Source organism: Gossypium hirsutum, chromosome D11, assembly GCF_007990345.1.
Source record: "Gossypium hirsutum isolate 1008001.06 chromosome D11, Gossypium_hirsutum_v2.1, whole genome shotgun sequence".
NCBI lineage: Eukaryota > Viridiplantae > Streptophyta > Magnoliopsida > Malvales > Malvaceae > Gossypium > Gossypium hirsutum.
The window spans coordinates 5,434,007-5,452,760 of NC_053447.1; the positions used below are offsets into that span (position 1 = coordinate 5,434,007).

The 18,754-nt window shown below is 31.3% G+C and overlaps 2 protein-coding genes across 5 annotated transcripts; one reads left to right on the forward strand and one right to left on the reverse strand.

Moving 5' to 3' along the window:
- Nucleotides 1–592: 592 nt before the first annotated feature.
- Nucleotides 593–7,277, reverse strand: LOC107911701 (TOM1-like protein 5). Of its 3 annotated transcripts, none has more exons than XM_016839589.2 (12): nt 6,803–7,220; nt 6,224–6,279; nt 4,943–5,055; nt 4,712–4,790; nt 4,524–4,622; nt 4,315–4,428; nt 3,088–3,245; nt 2,632–2,707; nt 2,432–2,517; nt 1,713–1,886; nt 973–1,309; nt 593–730 (listed from the first exon to the last, which is right to left on the reverse strand). In XM_016839589.2, exons 3-11 carry the CDS (start codon nt 5,041–5,043, stop codon nt 979–981), a joined length of 1,218 nt encoding a protein of 405 aa, XP_016695078.1. In that variant the 5' UTR covers nt 5,044–5,055; nt 6,224–6,279; nt 6,803–7,220; the 3' UTR covers nt 593–730; nt 973–978. The 3 variants fall into 3 exon arrangements, with proteins under 3 accessions (XP_016695078.1, XP_016695079.1, XP_040961621.1); XM_016839590.2 differs by having other exon boundaries at nt 593–790; XM_041105687.1 differs by having other exon boundaries at nt 593–1,309; nt 6,803–7,277.
- Nucleotides 7,278–11,957: 4,680 nt separating this feature from the next.
- Nucleotides 11,958–17,647, forward strand: LOC107911703 (probable magnesium transporter NIPA6). Of its 2 annotated transcripts, XR_001687996.2 has the most exons (10): nt 11,958–12,440; nt 12,559–12,615; nt 12,717–12,807; nt 12,921–13,081; nt 13,176–13,303; nt 13,460–13,597; nt 14,708–14,800; nt 15,555–15,672; nt 17,003–17,233; nt 17,391–17,647. XR_001687996.2 is itself a non-coding variant. In XM_016839591.2 (9 exons), the coding sequence occupies exons 1-9, from the start codon at nt 12,320–12,322 to the stop codon at nt 17,131–17,133; spliced, it is 1,038 nt and encodes a 345-aa protein (XP_016695080.1). In that variant the 5' UTR covers nt 11,958–12,319; the 3' UTR covers nt 17,134–17,647. The 2 variants fall into 2 exon arrangements, 1 of the variants encoding a protein (XP_016695080.1); XM_016839591.2 differs by having other exon boundaries at nt 17,003–17,647.
- The last annotated feature ends 1,107 nt before the right edge of the window (nt 17,648–18,754 follow it).

Below are 18,754 nucleotides of genomic sequence, written 5' to 3' on the forward strand. Positions count from 1 at the left end.
AATGTCATAAATTTACGAATTAAAATAACTCCAATAGACGTTAGTCCTTTATATCAATTACTAAATTATAACTTGAAGATCATTAGTTAAAATTTAAAAAAAAAATAACCCAACTTAAATTAAATAAAAATATTCAGATACTTAAAATTTTTTGATTAATTCAAAATCTATTGATGACTTTGAAACTTGTTAATAAGTTATTGAGCTTTTTTAAGTGTAAAAGCCTGATGAATACAAAACAAGTCTCAAAATATTAAATAAAAAGTTTATAAATATTTACAAACAATTTTCCAAGTCTGTCTACTTAAAAGAAGAATACCCTATTTTCAAGTATGGTCTCCATACCAGAAAATTCATGTGGTAATTAATAATTTAGTGTTATTAGAAAAGTATTAATTATTAATGAACAACCCTAAATTCTTCTCTCCTCCCTCGTTTGCAAAGCTTTTAACCCGTGCATAATCTATATTATTGGAGAGTACTCGGAAATGTCCGATACACAGATAACAAGTATACTGAATTTACCAAATTTGTATATTTAAAAAAGTTCATTCTCTATGCTCATGATCAAATATGTAACGCCATGGTCAAATTTAAGAAAAAGAATATGAAGGTCCGTGTCTGGGTACCATCATAACTGTGCATTTACTAAAGAGTCCAAGATAATAGCCATGCCATCAAAGAGTCTGTACTAAAAAATGTTGGAAAGGAATCCTCTTTACAAGCACTCCTACAAACAGAAGGATTGTGAAAAACTCAGACGCCACGACTCAATGGAACAGTCGGCCACCTTCCAGACGAGCAATAAAGGACACTGAATTAGAAAGGCTCCGACTGTAATGACACTTTACATGATTAAAATATCTCGAGGTTCTTTCAACCGACACTGACAGCATCAGCAATGTAAATCCATCTTCATTCAAAGAAAAAACCAAGATATTTTGCAAACAGAAATTGCGGAAAGGCACATACCTCTAGTTAGTCACTGAAATCGGAGCTACGAGAACTGCTAGCATTACGACTGTGTAATGACAAGCCTCTCATATGACCAGCCACAGCAGAACCGTCAACCTTTTTCTCCTGAAAGTATCTTTCTCTCTCGATGTGTTTTGCAGGAGGGGGAGGAATTGCAACAGCTGAAGGATGTGCATTGTTTTCATATGATGGTTCTGAGGGCAATGGTCGAATAAGTGGACGGTTTAGCCGTTCTTTTTCTCCCAGAATGTTTGATCCATACAAACCCAAGTGTGGCTGTTCTCTAGAGCACTCTTCATCTTCCGGTCTTGCACATGCTTTCCCTTTTCGTATCCTATAAAGTTTTGCAGTTGAAACAAAACAATTTCATCAATGTATACAACCAACAATGATCTGCAAGGACTATAGAGTACCAAAACTTTATCCCTTTAGACATCACTATTCCATCTGTTAGAACTAGAATGGAATAGTTCAGCTTTTTGGAAAATTGATGATCTAAATTCCAAAATAACAAGGTATAACACTTGAGTTCTAATCTGGAACCTACTGTCTTGTTGCCTATTGTGTTTTATTGCTTCTCTAATCCTTCTTTAGCATGCACTTCATTTTACACACTGGCCCACTTGCAAAACATTAACCATTCATCTTTTATTTAAGCTTTTGAGAGAATTCATTGACCAACCTAACATCGTCATCTCAAAGAGCGAGCAGATAGAATCTTGAAAAGATAGACGAACCTTCTAAAAAGTTGCTCAGGCTCCTCTTCCTCTTCTTCATGGTTGAAATGATTAAGAGTTGATGCCGGCCTACTAGAAACAGTTGTCCTCCCAGAGAGAAGAGCATCATGTCTGATAAGAACATTCTGGAGTTGCTCATTCAATTCAATTGCTCGAGAAACCACCTTCTCATCCCTGAATATAAAAAGACAGCATCCAACATAATACTGGACTTCTATATACATTTTGCACTAAAAAACATAATGAACTTGCCACATGCATCCTAGCATTTTGAAGACAAGAAACAAATAATCCCCAAGTTGGACAATTAGCCTAGAATTTGCTTGGGTGTAGGAAGTAATTCCACTTCAAAAATAATAATCTTAAAGCCAGGGATAAGTAGCATATGATCACATATACAATGAACCATAAAGAATCATTGAAATTTTGATTTCCATGAAACTGCAAGCCACTTTGTACATACCTAGACTACCCATCTCCATTCATCCAAATACTCACTTTTATATGGTACTGCACGCCACCTAGCCTACCCTAGCACTTGGGAGTAAAAATTAATATAGCCAGCACATGTACGCATTGGTCCCTTGCCATTCAAATAGAGGAATTTGAAAGAAAGTAAAAGTCCCTCCCTCTCTCTGTTCATCTATTCATGGACATGTACAACACATCGGATGATGACTTATTAAAACTCAAATCTACTGTGCTCATAACAGCCTTACCTAGAACTCATCACAAGATGCATCACTCGTTGCTTCTGGAATGAACACTGTTCCACAAGGTCAAGTGTAAATTCATCCTTTGCAGCCTAAAAGAAACATATCTTTGTAGTCAAAATGGCATATCCAGGCTCATATTTTCATACATGCATCTGAGGATAATAAAATACATCAATAATAAAGCAAGGAAATATCACCCATACCTCAGGATTTTGAGCATCAACTGCATCAAGGACTTCTCTTAAAACCTCTAACGCATTGCTAGCCTTCTGAATAATACTGTGGCAAGAGAAAAATAGACTTGAGGAATTTTGTTTTTCAGGCAAGACAAGATCTCATATTAAATGCGTTGTCAATCTATTTAGCAAATAGCAAGCATAAAATAAAATTTTGACAGAAACTTGTGCAGATATATCCCAAAAACAAACAAATCCCAACTGCTCCAAAAATGAATAAAGCATCTTAGAGTTTAGACAACAAAGAAAGAAGCTCAAATGTGGTCATATGGTGTCTATATTCCAAGGAGTTATTTTTTTAGTGAGGTAGAATTTAGTTCATGTTTTAACCTTTGGCACAATGGATTGCTAAAAACAAATTCACATGGAATAAATAGTAATTTTTTTCCACAAGATAACACAAAAACTTGGGGGGGGTGTTACCTGGACTCGGGAACAATCTGAGGCTCTGCTTCCTTTGCAACTGCCTCTTGTCTGGCAGAGGCAAGTTCACCATTAAGCGTATTACTTTTAATTGGTTGCGAAGTAGGTGGATTTGATGGTGTTGCATGAGGCCTTTGAGGAAATTCTACTCCAGCACTCTGGAAGGATTTAAAAAATAGAAACAAGCAGTTATTGATATATTCAATTTCAATGTATCTGTGCTAATTAAGTGTGCTGTAAAGAACAAGCAAGAGAAAATTACTTATGCAGGAGTTTAAACAGTCAGGAAAACAAGTTAAAACATTAGTATTGGAGTATAACTGCTATTTGATGAAACAACTTATGAAGCATAGGCACACTTTTTGATAATGGAAAGCTATATGAAATACTGAAGTTGGGGGAAATTCATATGCACCAAGCTGTTCATCTCATAACCATGCTTTGAGAAAGCTAAGAAGAAACAATTAAACATCTAGTCATGCCCTAATATATCACTTATGGTGTAACTATAATTAGATATTGGAACTTTCACAATATAGCCCATGAATAGGACTAACTTCGTAGGATTTTGATGAGCAAAGGGTTGTAAAAATGTACAAGGAATCAAGGAAATAATACAGTTTAGCTGTTGCTAGCAGAGAAAAAAATGAGGGTCATTGAGAAAGTTTATCTATAATGCAGGTTAAGGAGAAGGCTTAGGAGAAGGATCCACATAAAATAAACAAAACAGAAGAAAGAAAGGTGAAACAAGCAAACCCAAATTGCTTAGAGAAAAATGAGAAAAATTAAATTACTGAGAAATAATTAGTTAAACTTGGCCAAAAGACTTCAAAGACAAAGCGTAATGAAGGCCCTCGCCCTCACTGTTCCACCACAATCAAGAAGTAAGTACAAAAAACTCAACAGCAGCACTCCCAAGTCCCAACAACATCCCTACCTGTACTATTAAACTACTATACCCTCATGAAGAGTCAAGAGTGTATGCTTAAGTTACAAACCTCCTATTCAAAAACAAAAACAACAAACTTATAAAATGCAGCAATCATATGATCAAACCAAACCTCGTAAACACTGTGACTAACATCAATATTATGTCAAATGAAGAAAAAGACTTTTAAATTGTGTACAACTCATAAACTTAGCACAGGGTTCCTAGAGGATACTTTTTCTCTAATCCGCCAAAATGTACAACATATGAGGGTACACATGTGTCATGTCTGTACCTACCACCAGATCGTAGTATGCTGAATAGTACTGAGGGAACTTTCCAGAAGCACCACCAAGAGATGTTTGTGTAGCATCCAAAAGCAAAAATATTCTCTCTCGCACTGGTAGGTCCGACTGCAACAAAAGAAAAAATAATAAGAAGAGCAATATAGTTGTAAAAAAAAACCCATGAAAAGCAAATAGTTTTTAGAAATGGAACAAGTTCACACCTTTTTCTTGACTATCTTCACAAGAATTGGGAGAATGCCAGTATCAATCACCAGCTTATGAACATTTTCACCAATATTGTTCATCAACATCTCCAATAGCTGCAAAAGTAGGTGTTAGAGAATGTATTTACCATATATAAAATAACATAATGTCATATTGTCATTAAGCAAAAATAGGGTATACTAACCAATACAGCGTATAATTGAGTATTTGGGTTTTTGCTCCCCAATCGTTTCTTAATTGCTTTAACAACATCTTTAGCTTGCCTGTATTAAAAAAAGAAAAACACAAAGCCAAGGAAAATAAGAACTCTAATGAAATGAAGGCAACCCAAAAGACTGAATTGTAGCGCCAATTTCAACAGAACTTAGTGACCATTTTCAAAATAAATAAAAAAATTAAAGGAAAATAAATCTACCTTTGATCTCGAGCAACTAACTCACAAATTTCAATGTTCTTTGCCCAGTCCATCTCAGCCAATTTCTCACTTGTGGCAAAATTGACCAGCTCAGCAGCCATCTCTGCTTATTTCTGAATATAAATATAACAAATAGAAATTTAAAAGCACCGACAGCAACCCAAAATACAACATGAATAGGTAAGGATGGAAAAAATACACAAGCAGATCACAGCATATACATATTAAGAAATCAAAAGGACTGATAAACTTCCAAACCTAAGTTATAAAGCCATCTTTAAAACAAAACTCAGATGAGAATAAGTAGCTCAAACTAAAGCCTTCTGTTCATGTATTTGGCATGCTGCAGATTATGCCTATAATATATAATTCAAATTTGTAGGCATTTAGCACTTCACATCTGTCATGTGCTTATTGGAAAGTACAATTTTGTTGGGAAACACTAAACAGTAATCTCCGGACATATGACATTGGGTTAGTAACAAATACCTCAGTCATTTTAATGTTTATGACAATTGAAGAAGCAACTTTTATCACTCTCAAAATTTATTAGTAGACTTGAAGTATTATCTACACATTATCAGGTAATACAAATGTCCAAGGTATGCACACACACATATATATATACAGAAACAGAACTTCATAAAAAAACACTAGCAGCATGGTCCCCAACTTTAAGGTATTTATTAGCCCTGTGCTATTTTTGCTCTCCATTTTACTTAACCAAGCTGGTGGGTTGAAAACTGTTGATAGAATTTTCAATAGCATTTAACGGTACTGAAATGTAATATGGTAGAACCAACTCTTAATAGAAAATAACAACAGATTTACATTTTTTATGTATTTGTTAATTCTTTCGCCATTTACACCAGCATTCCCATCTTATATGAACCTATTCTGAACTAACTCATTGTATAAATAATGAGAACTGGTTTTTAGAATAGTCCGCAACCACTTCGTAAATATTCACAACCATACATGGTAAATGAATATGTGCAGTGAGTGCGAATAGCATATAAATAATCTGGTATTTCACACAGCAGAACATTAAACTTAAAGAAATTCTCAAACACAAATGCAGAACTCAAAGAATGGTATTGGAAAAAGTAAACTGGGCAATTAAATCACATGATAGAACCGTATGCACCAATGCAATAGAAGGAAAGGCCTTAAGAATAAGCAAATCAATGGTAGAGGTTCGTTCACTTAGTTAATGAACTCCTCAACTCCTTGGAGTAACCATACACACGTTCGATAAGAGAAGAGAGAAAATAAACTGACCGGTTCTTTTCCTTGCTAGCAGTGACTCTGAATAGCATACAGTTTCATTCGTTACTCTGCAAACAACAAATCTCAGTTGAGGAATACATTAAAGTAGAGATATTACAAGCCAATGGAAATAATCATCATCAGCATCATCATCATCATCATCATCATCATCATATATATATATAAGAGATAATTCCTCCAAAGAAAAGAGTTAATTGGGAAAATCAGCTTATATTAAAAAATTATACATTCTCCTACACACTTGATTCTCAAACTAAGTAACTTGACTTGAACTGATTATTTTCGTGAGAATTATAACACTAAAGGACAAATAACAAAATTACAGAAAACAAAGTAATATGAATAATAAAAGGCAAAAATATTGGATCTACTCTAATGTTCTCTTCTGTTATGTCATACTTTACTACTGGAGTTTAATTCAGCCATTCCTTCACTTAAATAGGTTCAGATCTCAAATGCTTCCAATCGTATATATCTTCCTAACCAAATATAAGTATAAATTCTCAAAAAAAGAAATGAAAAGAAAAGAACAACAGAGATCTAATTTCAGAAATCTAGACCACGACATACCTGTAAAGACGAAAACGGCGTAAAGGAAGCTTAGGAACAAGTGATAAACCCTAGAAGGCAAAGACTGAAAGACGAAGCAAAGGATCAATTTACCAGAAAAAGGGAAAAAAATGGAGATTTCTCGTTCTTTTCTTGCCTTTATAGCAATGTTAAATGATAAAGCTTATTATTAGCTTAATATATAAATAAAATATAAATTTAAGAATTTGGCAGATAGGATTTTGCAGATAAAATAATTACTACAAAAAGGATAAAATGAAGTTTCTTTTTTAAAGCTTGGGCTGATTGATTGAACTCATTGAAGCTTGTAGCAGCACCGCCATGCCCCCATGAGGGGCTGTCCAAAGCTTCCTTAAAAAGCGTCTCGTGCTGGGTAAGTCTAATGTCACTTGAAGGTGAGCTGTCTTCATTATTATTTCTTTTGATTTTTCTTTTACGCGTGTCAAATAATTCTCTTTTTTAAGTCTCAACCATTCAATGAATAAAAAGAATTTATGAACTCAAACGAAAATGAATAAAAGATTTTTTTTCCTAATTAAAATTAAATAAATTCGACAAATAATTAATTAATAACGGTCTCATGTAAAAATTAACCTATATACACCTTTATCTATAAAAATTAAAAATATTAATATCACAAATTAATTCAATATCAGTTGAATAAATAAATTTGGTCACCTATTTTCTTTTTCGAAAATAGTACATAAATTAAAGATTTATTGATAATTTAGTAGGGTATTTTATAAAAATATTATAAAAATAAAAATTTACTAAAATATTATAACTTTTTTTTATTTACCAAAATATTACAATTTTTTTATTTACCAAAATATATAAACTTTTTTTATTTACCAAAATATATCAAAAAAAAACTAAAAAACCAAAAAAAAAACTTGACACCAACCAATTAAATTGGCGGCACCAAATGTGCCAAATAAATTGGTGGCACCATTGGTGCCAAAGTCATTAGCGGCACCATGGTGCCAAAAGAAAAAAAAATGTGTAATTACTTGTTAAGTCCTCCTTATTTATTATTTTCTTTTTATTCCCCTTCAACTCATTTTTTTATTTAATAACTCTATTTTAATTTAATAAACTATTCTCATTTAATAACTCTATTTTAATTTAATAAACTATTAAGTAATACTTAATTTTTTTAAATTAAAATAGAGTTATTAAATGAGAGAATTCTAATTAAGTGACCATCTGCAGTTTCAAGGACCTGACATACAAATTTACCATTTTGAATTTTGAAAGTGAATTGCTGCTGCTTGCGCACTAAAATTGAAATGTGGCTAATTTCCTTCTAAGCCATCCTTATTTATTATTTTCTTTTTATTCTCCTTCAACTCAATTTTTTATTTAATAACTCTATTTTAATTTAATTTAAGTAATACCAAAATATCACAACTTTTACAACTATTTTAATTAAGTATTACTTAATAGTTTATTAAATTAAAAATAAGTACTAAATTAGGTCAGTTTTTTTTTTGGTTTTTTTTATATATTTTGGTAAATAAAAAAAAGTTGTAATATTTTGGTAAATAAAAAAACTTGTAATATTTTGGTAAATTTTTATTTTTTTATAATATTTTTATAAAAAACCTAATTTAGTACTTATTTTTAGTCAAAGTTAATACTTAAACTACTTTTTCACTTCGGTATTTTTGTCAATCGATAGTTAGTCAACAGTAACATAGTTCAATCACTCAACTACATGTGGCATCAAAGTCATATAAGCATTGACCATTTGTTGAGTGTTGAGTGATGTTGATTAGTATTAAACCGGTCAACCTCCATCAACATTTAATTTGAATATGTTTATTTTTAAATTATTTATATTTTCTATGAGGATGAATGGTTTGAGATAAATATTAAATTTATACATTAATTTTGATGCAGTATAATTATACACGTAAAACTTGAATTATGATTTATATACACACAAACTTTCGATTTTGATTTAATTGCATGCATTTAAATAAATACATACATACATTTATTTTCATATCAGATTAATATAATTATTTGTATATGTAAATATAGCAATGTAAAATAGTACTAATTCAATAATATTGTTAGTGATTTGTGAATATTGAATCAATTTAAAATTTTATATATAAAATTACACAAAATTAAAATTCATAATGGCATTACACATTGGATCAAAATTCATTTATAATTTTAATGTTTATCCCGTTTATATAATATAAAAATATCATGAATTAAAATTATTTTATATAATTTTTTAAGCTTTTACTTTCAATTTTTAATTTATTAAGTTTTTTATATATTTTTAAAAATTCCATGTAATTAATATATTATAAAATAATTATATAGCTATTATTATTTAATGTATATTTTTATATAAGGAGGTAAACGACTTTAAATGAAAAATTTGTCAAATATTAAGCTTAGCATATTTGTTCAGGGTCGATTTCCCCGAAAGTTTACAACTAACTCTTTTCTTTTTCTTTTTCTTTTTTAAATTCTAAGCACGTTGAAATAAATTTTAAATTGAATTCACAAATAAAATAATATTTTTTAGCATAAATCTAATTATATATTTTTTATTTTTAATATAATGTCTAGAATTACTCATAATCCCTTTCAACTCTTAAATAAAAAGATAGCGCGCTTCAGAGCACTCGAATTTACATCCTCTTACATTATAACAATACCAATACAAATTAAGATAAGATTCAATCAACAAATTAAATAAAATTTTAAATATATTATTTAAAATCAATACATCAACTCAAAAAATAAGTTTAAAGCATAAAGAATAAACGATTAAAAGGGGATTTTTATCTATAACAATATTTCATTTAACGCTGCAAGGTAAACATTGCAACTTGACAAATAGCTAAATCTAACAAAAAGTAGAACAACAAGTGTTTTAAATAAAATCTTGTCGGATAAATATAAGTTTTAAAACCTTCCTCTAAAGAATAAAGATACAACTCTCATGCAAAATAACCAACTCAACTGCAATCTAAGGAATAAAAATGAGTCTAAACAACTATAAAAAGAGAGGTATAAAAAACTCTGGATGTTAGCTTGATAGTTAGAAAGTTCAATACTTTAGGTGTGGTCTGGGTTTGAGTCACGTTAGTCGTGTTGCTGTTAGGGTTTTGCCCTCCTCTTATAATTTAGTAGAAAAAGAGAGAGGTATAAACAAAGGAAATTTTTTTGCCATTCACCATTGGGTAAAAATAGTATGGAGGTGTTTATACTAAGAGTCAAAATGTATTTTGTTTTTTATTTAAAAAATTAGTAAATTAGTCATTATACATTAGATCAAATAATAAACCGATTATTTGTTGTAAAAATTTCATCTATTCCTATTGTTAAAAACTGACACGGCTAACCGAATAATTAGACAATTACATGTGACATACTATATGTATCTTATACTGACATATAAAAACTAATTTTTGATAGGAAAAATAAATAGAATATTAAAAAATAAATTTACTCTATATTAAAGACTGAATTATTAAAACTTTTACCTCCACTATTTTCGTTCTCTTTTAAGCTCTTGTCCCTCTCGATACTAAGAGATTTAAGCATTAAATTGACCTTATGTTTTGCATGCTATTTCTCATCCAAGTCCAACCCGGTTGCCTACGAGCCCAGTCACGTCAAATAAAGCTGTAAACAAAAATAAAGGAACTAATAATATTATTTTAATACAAATTGGATAGAGATAATAATTTGACACACAACTACGTGGAGACTGTTTTAAATAACAGTTAAATTCATTTTTAAAAAATTAAAGCCATAAATCAACAGGCGAACTAACTTTTTAAGTACATAATTTAATTATAAAATAATTAATGAAGATAATTTTTTTATATTTTTTTACTCTCTCAATGCAAGTCAATGTGCGACAGTGCGAGCCTACTTGGTTTTATTTTATTTTTATTATTATTTCTTTTTGGTACAAGTTTTATTTTATATATAAAATAATTTTACGTTTTACTTAATTTACCGGTCGAACCATCGATGAAGGACATCAAATTCAGTAGTATTAGATTTTTATACCCCCACATGCAATCGCAGTGCGTAGTAGAGGTTAGAGGGCCACGGTTTTCTCAAAGTTTAAATTTTTTTATAATTTAATTTTTTATAAACGGCTCTCTCAAATATATAAATAGATATTGTATCGATGCAAACTATAACAATTGATGCATACTAGCCTCAAAAGGAATAACATATTTACTCAAAAGGTATGGATTATGTTTTTCGATGAGTGAATGGCCAAAACAACTTTTTAAATCATGCTAATGATGAGATATTATCACTTTAAAGGGAAAATGTTATTATCTCAAATTTATCTTTTCAAAAAAAGACACTGATAACCTTTATTATATGTATTAACAACAGAATCATTAGTTAATCAATATATGATCATTTTGCTTTAATAATATTGTTATAACATAAAAGTATGAGGTGACTTATGATGACAATTCACACCATGAGGGGTATAGAGAGTTGTTATAATGGAGGTGATTCACATCGTAAGAGGTGTGAAGAGCCATTATTCTTAGAAAGTTAAGGAGATGATGAAAAGAAGTTTAGACATGTGAAGTCAAGTATGTTGTTGTCATTGGCCCTCTCCCTATCAAGGAGCATTCACGGGAAAAGAATGGTTGATTGCAGGTTCCATTATTAGGCTTAAGTGTCGTTGAGGATGATAAGTGTTAATTTTAAATATAGTCAAACTTAACTCAAAGAGATTAGTTGAGAGAACAGATCGATGATTGTTTTCGAAAATCTTCATAATATATTTTCATTTAAATCATGTAGGCTCCAAAGAAGTGATGCTTGGGCGAAGCTTACCAAGCTTATGCTCCAAGAGGGAAGCGGTCTCCAAAAATGGGGCTTAGCAAGCTCAAGCTCTAGCCTCTAAGGGCAAAGCGGTATATGGACTATATCGTTATAATTTAGATAGAGTTGTGGAATTGGGCCTTTTATATGGTATAACAAATAATATATAATAATAGACTATTATAGTGAAAGTCGTAATTTCACCAGTCGATTAAAAAGTTATTTAATTTTTAAATACGGTTAAAGAATATTAATTTTTGATAACCTCGTCAAATTCAAAAAATTAGAATATCAGTACATCGTAATTATTATTCTACAATAATAAAATAGATAATGGACGGGAAGAGCAGAGGACAGGTGGCAGGAGGAATAGTCAAGGGAGATGTAATGACGACCGGCAGGTGAGAAAGTACGTTCTCCTAAACGACCTTTCTGCCCAACCCGCAGCCAACACCATTAATTTCAAAATTAACCAAAAACAAAAGGGGAGAATTGAAGCGGTCTAGGGTTCTGACGAGACGAATCCAATTTCAATAAGCATATTATTGCTGTAATCTAACGAGACGAATCGAATTCCAATCAGCATATTATTACTGAATTCATAGTTGGGAAATCAATCTCTCCCTCTCTTTCTCCCTCTTTGTATATATATGTATGAATGCATGTGTATACATGTATTTATAGATGTACTCCAGCAATCTCAAGGGCTTTATTCTGGCGATGGTCTCTAGCGCCTTCATTGGCTCCAGCTTTATCATCAAGAAAAAGGGTCTCCGAAAGGCCGGTGTCAACGGCCCCCGTGCTAGTAGGTTTCATTTTCCCTTCTTTTTAATATTTTAAAGTTTTTACTTTGTATGGGTACATTTATGCGTATATATATAAGAATATGATTGATTGTTAATTTGCTGCGCGCTTTTTATAAGGTTCTGGTGGATATGGCTACTTGTTGGAGCCGCTCTGGTGGGTTGGCATGCTTACTAGTGAGTTTTTTAACAGCATTTCATTGACCAGAATTTAAGTTTAGCTCAATCGAGTCAATTTGATGCTTTCGTTTGTAAAATGATTCATTTTAACATGACAGTGATTATCGGGGAGATTTCCAATTTCGTTGCTTATATCTATGCACCTGCTGTTTTGGTAACGCCTCTTGGTGCTTTGAGTATCATCGTTAGGTAACATTTTTTTTCTTTGTTGATTTTGGAACTTTAATTTATTATTTCAATCGAAACTACTTCACTTAATTGTTTGTTTCTGATCCTCTCTCACTTCCTGTTAAATTCGGCAGTGCTGTTTTAGCACATTTCATGTTAAAGGAGAAACTGCAGAAAATGGGAATGTTGGGATGCCTTTTGTGCATAGTAGGTTCGACAATCATTGTGCTTCATGCTCCTGAGGAGCGTTCTATTAGCTCAGTTGAAGAAATTTGGGAATTTGCTACTCAACCAGGTAGATTGCTAAAGTTCTCACCAGATATTAAATGCTTATATTATCTTATTCTTGGCTTCCATATGTTTACATGAATCTGTTTTCTCTTTTCCAGCCTTTCTTTTGTATACAGCTTCAGCAATAGCTACTGCGTTGGTACTAATTTTGTATTGTGCACCTCGTTATGGTCAAACTAACATAATCGTGTATATTGGAATATGCTCAGTAATTGGATCATTGACGGTAAGAAATGTCATCTTTGCAGCTAACTGCATCTTGAGATCTAATAGTTTTATCATTTTGCTTTCTAGTAATTTCTGTCAAACTTTTATCAATTTGAATGTAGTTTATTCATCACTGTTTTAAAAGTAATGGACAATAAATGTAACTTTCTTGCAGGTAATGAGCATAAAAGCAATTGGTATTGCAATAAAGCTAACATTGGAGGGCACAAATCAGGCCAAATACTTCCAGACTTGGATCTTTGCAATGGTTGCAATTACCTGTATCATTATTCAATTAAATTATCTAAATATGGTAAGCATTTAAGCATACTCTTAAGTCTCATGATGACAAATCATAAAGCTGACGCAACATGCTACTGATGGTATAGATAATAGATGCCTTCAAAAACAAGACTCTTTGAAACAAAAAATCTTATACTTATGTCACAGAATTCTACAAAATATGTTTGGAAATTAAAAAATTGTTGCTCATGCGAGATATTTGACTTTGTCAACCTGCTTGAGTAAACAAACTACAAATTACTGGTACGGTTATTTTTCTTTAAATTTGGTAATGATTAGCCTTGATTCGAAAAGTATTGCAATATAATTGTTCAAGGGAAGAAAAGGAATATTCCATTTCTTACTTCAAAGATTCATAAAAATGTTGCAAACCATAGGCACTGGAGATTGCTATTAAAGCAGTTGGTTGCTCTTTGTATGTGATGTATGGCTGCAAGGAACTATTCTTAAGAATTATATGCCCTGAATTATTGAGAAAAACAGAAAAATAAAATTTGAATGAGGAAAATGGGGGAGAATAGATCCTTGAGCTTTAGGCTAGGGTTCCTTAGGACTTAAATCTAATGTTGATTGCATCAAATTATCAATAAGAAAAGGAGAGATCTTAAGATTTCTCCTAGGACCCTTAGGCACACGTTGCATCTTACTGTCACAAAAGTAGTAATTCATAGATTCTCTAATAATATTCTATATTATTTATGTAGATTCCTAACACCCTTGGTACTAACAGATCTAAAACTCTATTTCAATTAGGACTCTAAGAAATACTTGGACTCCAAAATAAAACTAAGAAGGTTAAAAATAATGCAATGTGAAAGGAAAACCCAAATGGTCACATTGGAATCCTCAAACTATCAGTCCCACATCTGTGCTTTAAACAGATATGCCTTCTTCATTCTGGGATAAGCATATGAAATAGAGGGACATGCAAAAAATAATAATAAGAAAACATGGTCAAGACATGGCGAAGGCATTCCCAAAATGGGATGGGAACAACAGTAAATGACAATAAATTTGGCTATCTTTAACTTGAAAGGGGGTTATAATAGAAGAGAAATCAATTCTTGAATTGCAGTTCCAAATTGTTTCAATTTTATGTAATGCTTCGATGTGGTTGCAGGCATTGGATACTTTCAACACGGCAATTGTTTCTCCTATTTATTATGCCTTGTTCACTTCTTTCACGATTTTAGCGAGTGCAATAATGTTTAAGGTATTATTCTCTCCCATGTAGACGTACATGGGTTTTCTAATGCATGGATTATCATGAGCATTAATATTAGAATTGATCCATATTAAATGCAGTATGGAACATAATTCCTTAGAGGTCATGTACATGAGATAGAGTTCAGGGGGAAAACTGTAATTGTAGAATTTGGGAGGGTAAATACTCATTTGGATATTGCTGAATTTCTCATGGTTGTGGGACCCAAATTAGATTACTTTCTTTTGAGTTGCTATTGCATATATACTTATTGTATTTTAATATGCGCTTGAGATGATGGGTGCTTCAGTGGATGCGGGGCTGACTAGGAATTTAATGGACATGAATATTTCTCAAGTTTGGATGCTAAAGAAACATCCAGGGGTCAGAATTCCACTGAATTTCTCGTGGTTGTGGGATCCACAATCAATTATTTTCTTTTGACAACTCTAAATTCTATATACTGAGATGTGGCTAAGTTCATGCATTTTTGTAGTTTTAGGGTAATAATCATGTCTGTTTAAGTATTATCCCTAATTCTTATGCTTGCAAAATGAAACATACATGCTTAAAATTATGAAAACTGGACCCTATTTTCTTTTCCTCTGTTGTGGGGAATAAATGCATTGATAAATTATATGAATTTTTCATGTGATTGTTTCTTATGAGCATCATTGGACAAGGACTTGAATGTCTGTGAGGAATAGGTTGACGCCTCTATTTCTATATGTCCTTATTATAGTTTCTTTTCCTCACTTTGTAGGACTACTCTGGTCAAAGTGCTAGCAGCATAGCATCTGAACTTTGTGGTTTCATAACAGTGTTATCTGGGACTGCTGTATTGCATAGTACAAGAGATCCAGAGACTCCTCTTATCACAGGTATCTCTCATATATAAACTCATGAGGAACTTGTTTTGAACTAGAGCACCTGCTTCTTAAATTTGAATCCATTATATTTTCTAAATGTGTCATTATATTGGACTTGAGGACAATTTTTGTTGAACCTTGGAAAATATATTGCCTAAAGGAGTATAAAAGTGCGTTTAACTGATTTTAGAGCCATTTTTAAGTAAAATCCGAACATTTTACAAAACATAAATCCGAACATTTTACAAAATACATCGACACTTCTACCATGAGCTTCAGGTTAGAAAAAGCTTTTACCAAAATATCTAAATATTGGTAAATCCTTAGATATTTTGGTAGAAGCTTTTCCTAAGCTTTTTTTAGTGGAGCTCACCCTCAAATTTCCCAAAATATATCTTGAACCGAAACCTCTAAAGACTTGGGGAACTATAGTGAGAACCACCAATGTGCCGTTGCTGAAACAATTATTTGAGCTAGACCTCTCTCTCTATAGTTACTTACTTTTTAGACATGGTGAAACTTTACCCCTAACTTTTAAGTATATTTGTTAAGCTTTCTTGCCATTCTATTGAAAATATTATAGCCTTTCCTAAATGACATTTTCAGTATTGGACGCATGTATAAGAATAATCGATAAGACCGGTTCTTACCATATTTCCTATTCCCAACCCCTTTCTTTAGCTCAATCAATTAATTGGTATTGCCTCCCAATTCCCTACCCTTTTTTAGCTCAATAAAAGGTTGAAAAACACTATTGAAGGACACATGAGCTTTGTGTTTAATTATGGCATGAATTTAAAGAAGCAAAATATGAAGTAGAATTAGAAGTACGTAGAAATTCTTAAGATATTCTTTATTAATGACTAATCCTATACCTTTTTACTAGACCAAAATGCTTGTGCTTGATGTTTCATTACATATAGTTAGTGATTTCTTACTTCCCTTTTAATCAAATCCCTCAAGATCATCTCAATATTCAGTTATTATATAAGAGATGAGTTTCAAACTTTCAAGAAAGCATTTTTCTAAAGCCAATCTATTTAGTACATTACTACTACCGAGATTACTTTTATATGAATAATGATATTATTATTGAAATGAAATTGTTTGCTAGTATAACAATATCTTGGTTGGTAATTTAAAATTTAAAGTTTAATGTGGGGATTTGTAATTTGAAGTCTTGAAATATATGCAGTATGATGACAATATAATTTTTATTTGATTCTTGGATATGGTTTGACTATTAGTTATTTTAGAAGTAAATGATTTTGTTATAAAATTTAAAATAAACTATTTAAAAGTGTTATGATAATAGAAATTACTTGTTTTTAAACATATGCAGATCTATACACCCCATTATCTCCAAAAGTATCATGGTACATCCAAGGCAATGGGGAACTGTGGAAGCAGAAAGATGAAGATGAATCATCCCCTAGCTTTATCACAATTCTCCGGCAAGACTATTTCAAGTAAATACTTTACAACGGGACACCCACTTTTGGATTTTGTCTCTTTCGTAGATAGAGCATCAAGATCGAGAAGCACCATTTGCCAGTGCCAGATCAAAGCGTTGGTAATTTTTGTTTTAGGATTTCTTTGTTTCTTTTCTTTTTCTTTTAAATTATTCAAGCTTTAATCTTTTTAGAATGAAAAAAAAAATCAAATCATTCTCGATGCTATTTTGTGCAGTAATTTAGTTATTTAATTTTCAAGGAATGATTTGCGTTTAGGTTTTTGTTCTTTGAATACTTTAGAGCTGCATTCATGCTGTGTGGGTTGTGCAGACGAGAAGTGTGGTTAAGGTGTGTGAGTACTTCAAATGAGGTACACTTTGTATTGTAGGGTTCTTTTCTTTCCTTTTTTTTTTAATGTAATTTAATTTATTGAAGATCCTATAATGACAACAGAACAATGTTGGAATATTTGTTTGTTCCCTGTTAGTTGTTGAAAGTAATATCAACTTGGGCCGATTGAGCCTTTGCTTGTTCGGCATGGGTATTGTTGTCAATGCAGGAGGATGTGGGTTTAAGTGCGTTGAAGCACATTACCTTACTATTTAAGAATTGGGGAGGGGCTATAGTTAGTTTTAGACATTGTGTCAAAAAATATATATATATCAACTTGGCTTCAACATGCATATTTTTCTTTTTGGTAATATTATTTACTTTTGATTTGATTTCAATTGGGATTTTTGGGTTGCCTTGCGTAAGGAGGTGATGCTTAGATATTTGCAGTTTTCGTAATATATAAATTCGAATTCGCATACTTTGATAATGAATTTGATAATATATATATAAAGTCTTACAAATGTAGATTCAATTCAAATAATGGAATTTGATATATGTATTTATCTTCGTGGATAACAATTATAAGATATGTGAAAGTATCCTAATCTCTGGGTTGTTTTAATCCTTTAGGCCAATCCCAAATTCGTATGATAGAGGCAGCAATTGGTAGTGATAGTGACGGAAGCCTACATTCGTTTGCAAAATGCTTCAACTCCTCTTTACTTGTTAGAGATGTTCACTCACCAACCAAAGTAAATGCATAAATATTACTAAACTTTTTTTAATAATAAAGTTGGAGTTAACATGTTTACAGTTTGAAATTTTAATAACAAAATTTACATTTTTATAATTATTAAAAAAAGAACACATAAATATTAATATATATTTTTACTAATAATGTAATGATCCAAATATGCCTAAAATGCATTTTGGTAAAGCATTTGAAATTTTAGACTCGGCTGTTCAGTATTTTTAGGAGCTGAAATTGAGTTATGTATATGAGAGTTAGAATATAATTTTATTATTGTATTAGTTTATATTTTTATAAATTGTGAATGATTAAATTAAAATTTTATCATTTTGAGAGTTCATGTTATATTTTTACTATTTACTAACATATAATTTTATAAAATTTAAAGGGATCAAAGTAATATCGTCTTGTTTTAAGGATCCTGAACTCTTCCAGCCTAGGCTTGTTTTATATATATATATATTCTTGCATAAAAATTTATTCTAATCAATAAAGTAAGCTTTATTTACAGGTTCCAAAAACTGAAGATAGATAAAATTCCCTAGCTAAAATTATG